We start from the raw sequence: 10,313 nt of genomic DNA, 5'->3' as shown, positions 1-10,313 counted from the left end.
TAGGCCGATCTCACCGCGTGTCAAGTTGAACAACAGCGTGAACCGACGTGTATAAATCAGGCAGGCGTTAATCCTTTGAGCGCCAGGAAGAATTTGCATGTTTTTACTAACATAAGAGGCGCATGCCTTTGGTTACTAATTTTATTTGATAAATTACTTGTTGCTTTTTTTTGCGTTATTAATATTAAAGGTGAAAGTGAGTTAATTCCAATTAAGCAGTGGTCTTGAGAAAATTATATAAACTTAATCATTAAAATATTCAAGGATTTAAGCAGAAATGAGTTAATTAATTAAATAATAATTCCAAATGAGTTTAGCTTAAAACTGTGAAAACTAAATCGACAAAGAAAGTGAGCTGTTGACTTGAATTTTCTTGATAAATAAGACCTAATGCTTAGCATTTGTTAAAATATACAGTTTTCCGTCACGGAATTATGTATAACTATTTTTCGCTCAATATTCTGAGTCAAGTCATAACTTTTTTTAAATACTCTGAATTAGGTCATCACTTATTTTTGCATTAGATATCGACTTGGAGTTTACGAAGCGACTACTGTATGTAAATATACAAATAAAGTATTTAGAGAGCGAATGTACACAGTACGCAATTGATTTCTAGTCAGTAATCCGATATATTTTTGTGGAAATAAATGTATAATATGCATACCGTAATACGCGGCGTTACGCATGATGCGCGAATCCCCTTGATCCGATTTCGATTTCCAATCCATGATTGTTGTAATGCGACGACATCACGTTGTCCTCTCTTGCCGCACCTTTGATTAATTGTTATGAATAATACTTTTATAACAATCGCACGACTCGGTCTTTCATTTTTGATTATCCTCGTTCCTCAGCGTCAACGTCCTCGATTAGAGACATTTTTTGACGTCAATTCGATTGATCTTCATTAAATATGATTCGTTCCTTTTAATATTATATTTTCTTTTGCCAGACATCTTACTCTGAAATCTTTTTAGAAACATATTTTTATTATTTCAGATAGATAAGATACATATATACAGAACTAAACGCATTTTGTATAATTTTATAAATTTTTTTCAAAAATAAATAATTTGTTTGTTACAAAACCTATAATAATTTTTTAGACAATTAAAATATTTATACAGCTATGGATATATGAATATTTAAAATACATTTTAAACATTAACTGAAATAATTTAAATATATAAGTTTTTGAGAAGAAAGAAGAAGATGAGAAAAGAATATAGTTTCTTATCTTTTTGTCAGAACATAAAAATTCCTAAAGTTCACAAGTAGTCAAATTCGAACTTACAATTAGTCAAACATAGTGCCTCTTGTGATAGATGACACACTATACTATATCGATAATTATAGACAAGTGCATTTCGAGAAACAGAGATCTAGAGAAATATTTCTCCATGCTGTACAAGTTGGTGTTGTGATAACATAATTATAACATTAAAAAGTCTTTTGAACTTAGTGGACGCTTTTTATGGCAGATGCATTATAAGTCACGCACGTGGTACCGTTTTACCAATCGATAAGGTAATCTGCCGAAGCTTCCATCATCCATATTGCTGCATCGCCAGAGCATTATAACTTTTATCTTTGACATTCCACAGGCTACTCTGAAATCATAATTTTTAATGACAGCTACTGACAGTTTGATTTTTTCTTTGAAAACAATAATAGTAAAGCCATTATCTGTTGCGCTTTTTTCGTATTTTATTTAATATTAATATCTACTTGACGTTTTTACTTGAACTGCAGGATAAATTCTTGAGAAAGTAAAATATTAAAATTTTTGAGTTTTTCAAGTTTTTGTTATTTAAAGACTCTCACAATACAAATTTAGTTTTCAAATAGTTTTCATTTTTAATCGTAAAATCTTGTTTAATAAAAAGAAAAATTGAATTTTCTTAAAATTTAATCAAAGAATCATGAAAATTAAGATATTTATAATCATTTTCAGACATCCTATACATCTGACCTTTATTCACGCTTGTCATTATTCTCTTTAGAATAACGATAAGCGAAAATTCTTTCTTTGTTGTTTCGTATCACTGATTCACTGATACCGGTTTTGCGTCAAACAGTAAGAACCGTTTTGTTTCTCTGACTAATGTGTCTAAAGACATCACAAACGCGTCGCATCACGATTTCTTAACGATTTCGATAAGAGACGTGTTTGTACCTACCGCGTCTTTCAATTTTAACGAGGATTCGCATACGTTTACTGCACGAATGCTCCTACCTGTCGAAAGTTGCCTCGGCTAAATAACGGTGTTTACTCTCTCTGATGTTTCGAAGCTCAATGAAGTCGTGAGTCACGCGGAACGGTATGGAGAGACGAGTAAATATTTCCCAACCGCGTAATAACGTGGGATATCGTAAATAATTCATCGAAACGAGTAATTCTCTCCTTCGGCGCGATTCTCGCGGGTTTGCCACTCACTGTACCGTGACAGCGCCGTCTGCAGTTCTCACGCTTTTCTCCTACTCCGCGTCTCTAGAATGTGCACGTTTAATATGCTCTGAGAGATATCACGAGATATCGCCGTCATTTCCAATCAGTTACGGAGTTGCATTGCCTCATTAGTATAACGATTGAATCATTTGCTAGTCGATGGATCAGCAAGCATTGTGCGAGAAAGAACATGAAACAGGTCAGGTCTCTTAAATTTGACGAACGAATGGTGGCGATTTAGATCTTCTGCAATTCATAAATTATTAATGATCATTTTTGGGAAAATTTATAAAATATGTAACTGAGAAAAAATTGATGTAGTTTTTAATTTCTCAAGGATTAATCAAATAATGCAAAAAAAGTATTTTCTTAGATACTTACTTTATGCACAGGTTTTTATCTTTTTGCGTGATTTATTTCCGCATTACGTCGAACTGTAAATGCGACGTTTACTGAGATATCGTGAAATCTCGCCATTACTCGCCATCCTTCCGTTCTGCACGGGTGCATTATCTTGTTAGCATATAACAAACGTTTATCAATCGATATCAGCATTATAAAGCAAAAGAAGCCATGGGAAAAAGAATCCAGATATCTTATAACTTCCTTTGAATCGCCTAGAATTTTTTATTTCAAAATTGAATTGCGTTGTTCCTGCGCTGCGCACTTTCTGGAATTAATTAACGTGTTTAATGCAATGAACGTGTTATGTAAAATATATAGAATAAGATCTTCCGAGTATCTTTCGCTTCTGCTCTTTGTTTATTTGAATAAGGGACAGAACTCGACGCGTCGTTTTCCTCGAAACAAATTGTATGTAAAAAGGATTGCGTGTACAAGTTCACCTCGACCCCGACTCCTGGTCGGAGGACGAGGGAGGAGAAGCTCTTCGCGGGCAACGACTCGACTCGACTCGACTCGTCTCTTTCTGTCCCTTTCTCTTTCTCTCTCATGTTGCACCGCTAGTTGGTCTCGAAGCAGACCGCGCTCCTGGCATACCTCGGGTCTGACTCACGACGTGGTGTTTCAGGGAGAAGCGAGGCGGCGGATGAGAGCGTCCTTTACGTCGGCGCGTGCTCCACGTTGCGTCGCGTCGCGCGGACTCCTCGCAGGGGCCCGAGTGACGGCCCCGGGTGACGAAGGATGGTGAGTTCCCGCACGTCCAGCGCGAACGTTACATCCACCGCTAACGGCGGCGCGATCGACGGTGTGGCATCGCGCAATAACGACGACCGCGCGACGACGAACGGGGTTGTCGTCGGCCAGGAGTGGAACCAAAGCGGACCGCCGTCATTGTCGATGTCGGTCGACCTGCACAATCTTGTCAGCTCAAATATATCGGACTCCGAACGCTACTCCGCGAGCCCGGATCATCAAGCCGCGACCACTGGCACTGCCACCATCAAGATTGGGTGCCACGACGAGGAGAGCTACGAGGGCTTCGGCTCCGTAGAAGGTGATTTCGTCGGCGACGACGGTCCAGAGTCGCCGGGCGGCAGTAGCTCGGCACCCTCGCCGACTGGTACCGGTTCTCACAGGTAGGTTCAACGATGCTCTGCAAAAGATCCAAGATTGTGTTATGACGAAATCGAACGTAATTTTAATCAATAAGATAAAAATTTTAATAAAAAATTAATAAATGTAGTGTCACAAATAATCTGGTGTTGAAAAAGAAAATGATTTTAATAGAATTTGAGAAAGAAATGATCTAAAAATATAATTTAATTATAATTATCAAAAAGTGGCAGATTGAGTTTTGCTACTTTTTGATATTTTCTTTCATTTATTCATTTTTTTCTATTTTAAGTTATTTAAATTTCTTGATGAGAATATCTGTGTGTTAAAACGGGATTGCAATGATGTTAGAATATTGGAATATTTGAATATATGAGGAATCGTTTTATATATATATACAACTTTAATGTAGGCAAAGCTTGGCCTTTTATTATGTCAATTGCTTCCTGCCGTTATTCGCTCGATACGTAACATTAGTCGCGGAATGTAGCGGGTTATTTCCTAAGCTGAATGTATACGCAGAAACGTGAAAACGTTAAAATCTAGTATAATCCGAAACAGACCCGAATGCATATCACGGTGGATGAGTTTACGTAAGAGCAATGCTGCATACAATGTCTATTACCTTGGAACAATACCGGCTGACTTGCCATCTGTGTGTGCGCGAGTCACACGAGTTACATAATAATGGAAATGTATTTTTAAAAGCTGCTTTGCTTGTGTTATGCGATAAAGGATTCTTGATAGTGACGTGATTTGTTATTACATTGCGCTTTTTTGTAACACAAGCTTTTACACTTTAACTTACAACAGTTACAAGCTGTTTCTGATTGCCACATAATATATTCTGTATTATTTTAAAATGCCAAGTAAAAAAGAAATAATTTATTGTAAAAAGCTCCCTCAACAATATTTCAGAAGAATCTTTATCTCTGACTAAATAAATCGTGTAATAAATTAAATATGTTAGGTGTTATATATAATATATGAATCTCAATGTAGTAAAATATTACACAAGCAATTTACCTTTCCTCTTACGACGGTTATCAATCATCCTGTGCTTATTTTGAAATAGTCTTGCGTAACTTCGAATTGCGAATATATAGCTTGCGTCGCAAAAAAATTCCACAGAGTGACGTCGCAGCACTCGTTATTACATTGCTGTACTCTGATTTTGTAGAAATCCAAGAAGTCCGGACTCCACTGTCGGAAGGCATTCCTGGTTGCGTACGTCGTTGCGAAGAACGCCTCCTTGGTAAGAAAATAATGCGTTTTCTATGAAGAACATGTGTAGATAGTCGTGTAGGTACATACGCATAATTTCCCGACGGAAAGGGAATTTCCGCTGCTAGTTCTTAAAAAGCGCGACGAGACGAGACAATGACGATGATGCCGCCGCGTGTCCCGGCCGTTGCGGCGTGCGAAAAAAGTCTCGTGGGAAAGTGACTGACTGAAGATGTTAAATAACCGGTTCATGTTAATGCACCGATTGAGATAAAGAACTTGTTAAATTTCTTGAGAAGCGCCTGTATCTATTCAGCCATCTATCTGGAATAACGGAAGCGAATTCGTACGGAACATCGTTGCTCAAACAATCGTTTCTTGCTCTCTCATTACAGCTTGTTAACGACAATCGAAATATCAGCCTGAAACCAAGAGAGAGAGAGAGAAAGAGAGTTCAATTAATAGCATTTTTTTTATGATAGCGAAATATTCTGCTTAGATTTCTATAATTTTATAACGTGTTAGAAACGTCGCAAAATTTCATAAAGAGAAAGCACATACTTTCTTAGCAATATGACATGTAGATAATTTATGTAATTTATATAACATATAATTTATATATTCCATTTATAGAGTTAAGTGGTAATTAGTCGAGCTTAGCCTACTGGGTTTAATTGTAAGAGAGTAATTCCATTGCATTATCTAGCAACAACCTTTGTCTCCGTTGAATAACGCTTGTGATCTGCCACTCGGTAAAAATCGAAAGTTGTTTACGGTATTGATGTGTATATCTATGAATATTTATGTATACATACATATTAATGTATATATACCGCAATTGCACGCGGCTCCGTTTATAAACGCCATGATTTGGCTTATGATCAAAGCTGCATTGGCCGTGAAATATAGCGCCACGTGATCATGAGCTGGGAACGCAATGGAACTCACTCGAAAGTGAACTATAAATAAACATCCTTTAATAATACTGAAATATATATGAACGATAAGGAAAATGTTTTCATAATTGCTTACAGTTCGACCAGAAAGAGACTCAGCACTAATGCATTAGCGAGGTAAGAATCTACTTTGATATCTATACAGCAATGTCTATAAATTGAAATTAATCCACATAAGTTTTTAACAATTTAATAATTTTTGAGAAAAAATATCACCTAGAGAAATTCAGTCAAAAATAAAATTTTGTATTCTTTTAAACGATACTAATTAAAGTTTTGAACGCTGTTGAAATTTTACTGTGAGCATTTGAGGAAATCGGTGTTTGTCTGGCGCTTTTGTACGTGTGCCTCGGAAATAGTTCTTTTTTTCTGCTATCTCTCGCGTTTTAATTAATCCACGCACGCACGAGGAAAAGAGTAACCCGGACAAAAGAGTTTACGCCGGCCGTAGGATGATGCTTCTGCATCAGTGTTAATAATCCTCGCAATCGCTCCTTTCACGGAACTCGAATCGACGGACTTTCTAAAGCGTGGGCGTGCTTCTGTTACGTTATTCATGTTCTATGCCTCGGCGATACCTCAATATTCGCGTTTCCTTCCACGCTATTTGTTACTCGGATTACGTATCTTATCCATTCATGAATGAAAACATTAATAACGCATTAATAATGAAAGAGGAAGATATTGTTGTTTTGAAAGAAGTGTTCCAATTAGAAAATTATTTTTTCCCGTTTCTAACAAATTTTTCTTTCTACAAATTAAAAAAATATCTTAATTAGGACAATATTTTTCGATTTTTCTTTCATTCTTCAATAAATTTTAAAATACCTCTCTTGATTATTGTACATAAATATTTATGTTTAAAACTTCGAGAGGTCATTCCTTCAAGGAATTCTAATGGAGTTCTCTGATATATATTTACAGCCAGCTTTATCGTAGTGGGAGCTTCAACGGTTCGGGAATGGGTTCCAACTATGATACTACAGATGATGTGTTCAGCGACGTATCTTTAGAAGATGTGATGGATCTCAGTCACAAAGTGAGTGAATTACACAATTACGATTTTCTACATATAATTTTTTCCTCGCTTTTAAATCGCGCTTCCTGTCTTAAGAATGTTAATAAATTTTCCGCTTTTTGCTCTTTCAAGCCACAAATTATTGCTATTTTAAATATTTAACCGTAAAAAAGCCAAAGTGCGACGCGAACAGAGCATCAATATGCATCAACAATCAAAAATCCGTTCGTCAGTTTTCGGAGCGGAAGCGTCAATTCTTTCGCTTAACCTGTTTGGAAAGATTCCCACGATTAAAATTACCTGTTTGTCCTCAATTAAATTATCACCTGATGATGCAAAAGTATTCTCCGAAATCCGCTGAAGAGCGTTAGGATCGCTAATGTGTGCGACACGTGTCCGACAGTCCTACAGCGGCGCGCATCGTTCAGATCCCGACAGGAATCCCCAGCATCCCGCGGTACAGGCTCCTCATCCCGCTGCTTTTCCGTTTCATCCTCCTCCTTCCTATCCGCGCTTCCCTCCGTACGATCCGTACGCGGCGTATCACTATCCGAATCCGTTTTATTCGCCGCCTTATTACGCCCAACACGACGTCGTCAAGGAAGAATCCGCGGCCCAGTCCGTTTGGTCGTGGCCCAGCATCATTCTCCTCATCCTTCTCGTAATCGGTTTGATCGGAATCGTTTACCGTAGCTTTTCCCGCGAAACTCGACGAAAGATTGCCGCTTGGCTGCCCTTGCCCAGGTTTCCGCAACAGGTAATCCCTCCTCTCGATTTTATCTCGCATCTACCTGTCGTAAAGAGCATGGAATTAATTTTACCGCATTTTGAAAGATATCGTGGAATTAAAATAATTGCAGTCATTCTCAGAAACCTTTAATCTTGTCGCGTTTGTCGCGTTATTATCTTCGTGTATGAATAATCGAACCGAAGACTTTTAGTGCGAGTTGAAGTAAACATTTTTCGTACGCTTACTTGTGAGACCAAATTAATTACTCTACTTAATTATGCTACTTGTTACGGACAGGGGCGGATGCTGACTTTGATATCTAGAATCCTGTGCCACTGTCAACGTCCCGTGAATTTTGAAAGATAAACGGACAAATACTTCCAACTCGAATATTATACTTTGTCGGTGACATGTGAAAGACACTCATTTATTTTGACTCCGCAAGGATGAATCATAAGATTTCTCATTTCTGACGTCATTACTCAATGCGACGGTAGTGACGAATCAGGAGCCTTAAGTTTCGCTGATAATTACGATTTCCGTACGAATCCGCCCCTGTAAAAGAACGAAATGGTAGGCGAATCCCGTTTCTCTTATCAGCTAGCATGTTTCCGACGTACTCGACAGAGAGAAACAGATAACGCAACGTCGCATTTTTTTCGCGCACCTTATGCACAGGACTATAATTACGGGGACAGAGGCCCGTAAAGCGGTCGATTCCCCGAGGAACCTGTCCTGATCCTGTACGTCTTTCTCGGCTCGTGTAGACCGCGAGGACGGGGACGAGGCACGACGCGACTCAGAATTATCCCGCAGAATTTCTCCGACGCACCGAACGGAACGAAGGTGACAGTCTGTCTCGCGAAGATCGCGGCGAGGACATAGTGATGAAGAAGTTGGTCGATCTTGTCTACGAAAACGACGATTGTAAGGACGAAAACGAGGACGAAAACGAGGACGAAAACGAGGACGAAAACGAGGACGAATTGTCGTGTTTACATAATTACGACGATAGTAACGAGAACGAGGACGCGCGATTCAGAAGTATCAAGTTGATGAAGAAGCTCGATATCGCTGTAGGAACCGGCACTTACATTACAAAATTCTACGATCGTTACAGTAGTATCGAAATAAATTGCAATGAGTAGAAGACAAAGTAAAAATTGAAAGCATCTGAAAAACTTCGAACAGAAGAAATCGAGAAAAATAAGGAGAAATGCTTGATTGAATGCAGCTCAATCATCAACAAGAACAAGTAATTACTTTCGATGAGAAAGATTTCTATTTTATCGCACAGTTTATGGAAAAGGCTATTAAATCGGCGTACTTCCGATGAGTTAAATTTTTAAACGAATCATAAAACACACACTTAACAGTTGGAAATATTAATTAATAATTAAATATTAATGGCATTTTGAGTAATAAAAAGATATTTGCAAACATAAAGTTAAAATAATCAAATAATAATACAAGAAATTTTACAAAGTAAATTTTAAGAACAAAAAATATAAGTTTTGGAACAAAAAAGATTTGATATTAAATTAAATTAAAAAGAATTTTACGCGTTAATTGTCCCGTAATTATAAATAAATATAGTGAGAATGTTACATGATTTAATCTCATCAAAATTACGCCGATTTCAACGCCTGACGTGCGTATTTCCGGTTTATTCTAGGATATCCTGTGTAATTCGCTTTACCTCATGCGAAATTTTATATTTCGCAGATAATTTCGTGCGAAAGGAACAGATGCCTATCAACGTACAATATGATGTTGTTAATTAAATTGACAAGTTTGCATGTATCCACGTAAAAAAAGATCGTTTAAATTATTTACGTACATACTATTAACAGAGGAAACTCAACGGACTTAATGGACGCGATTTTGTCGCAGAGCTTGGCGTAATTCCAACGTGTAGAAATATGAATCGCAATCATCCCGGTAAGAATCGACTGCCAGCAAAATTCGCAAGTCACATTTACGTCTTCGCCAGCAAATTCACTTTAGCGTTGCGACGTAGTTTCGCAAGTCCGGAAGGAAATAATACATATGGACTGTCCGGCGCAATCCGCAGGTCTGCTGGGTCTGCTCGACTGGGCAGCTTGGCCCTTTGTGAGTTTCCTGTTACTCGCAGGATGGATTGCGTATTTGGGCTGTGACGCCTACAAGAGATGGACATCAACGTGAAACGCCTACGATGACTCGACAATGAATATTCCCCGTTCACACATGTAGAAGAAAACAATTTATGACTTGCCGGCTGTAATGCAAAAAATTCATCAAATTTGCAGATCTTTTGAAACATATGAAATAATATTGATTAATAAAAATTGTAAACGAATATATCGATATTAAACAGTAAGTAAAATAATTACAGACTTCAATTAACAATTATAAGGCGGTGATAAATGAATACAA

General features: G+C 37.7%; 2 protein-coding genes across 3 annotated transcripts in view; both read left to right on the top strand.

Annotated features, from left to right (window-relative positions):
• The first annotated feature begins 3,595 nt into the window (after nucleotides 1–3,595).
• The window catches only part of nuf (rab11 family-interacting protein nuf), an 11,406-nt gene continuing 4,688 nt past the window's right edge, over nucleotides 3,596–10,313 (top strand). The window contains exons 1-4 of the mRNA XM_012368023.2: nucleotides 3,596–3,990; nucleotides 5,148–5,222; nucleotides 6,226–6,264; nucleotides 7,072–7,186. Of these exons, the coding sequence (XP_012223446.2) occupies nucleotides 3,596–3,990; nucleotides 5,148–5,222; nucleotides 6,226–6,264; nucleotides 7,072–7,186 (624 nt within the window). The remainder of the gene's footprint in view (nucleotides 3,991–5,147; nucleotides 5,223–6,225; nucleotides 6,265–7,071; nucleotides 7,187–10,313) is intronic.
• Nucleotides 7,199–10,313, top strand: part of LOC137001520 (uncharacterized) — a 4,358-nt gene continuing 1,243 nt past the window's right edge. Inside the window, exons 1-3 of one of the 2 annotated variants that reach the window (XR_010891512.1) lie at nucleotides 7,199–7,922; nucleotides 8,663–9,150; nucleotides 9,621–10,313. The exon at nucleotides 9,621–10,313 is cut by the window's right edge and continues 1,243 nt beyond it. Coding sequence is in view for 1 of the 2 variants with exons in the window: in XM_067360548.1 (XP_067216649.1) it covers nucleotides 7,545–7,922; nucleotides 8,663–9,043 (759 nt within the window). In the remaining variant the exon portion in view is untranslated. Of the gene's footprint in view, nucleotides 7,923–8,662 lie in introns of both variants that reach the window. The other variant, XM_067360548.1, reaches the window with a different exon arrangement.

Source organism: Linepithema humile, chromosome 1 (assembly GCF_040581485.1).
Source record: "Linepithema humile isolate Giens D197 chromosome 1, Lhum_UNIL_v1.0, whole genome shotgun sequence".
Classification (NCBI taxonomy): Eukaryota; Metazoa; Arthropoda; class Insecta; order Hymenoptera; family Formicidae; genus Linepithema; species Linepithema humile.
This window is presented reverse-complemented; position numbering and strand designations above follow the sequence as displayed.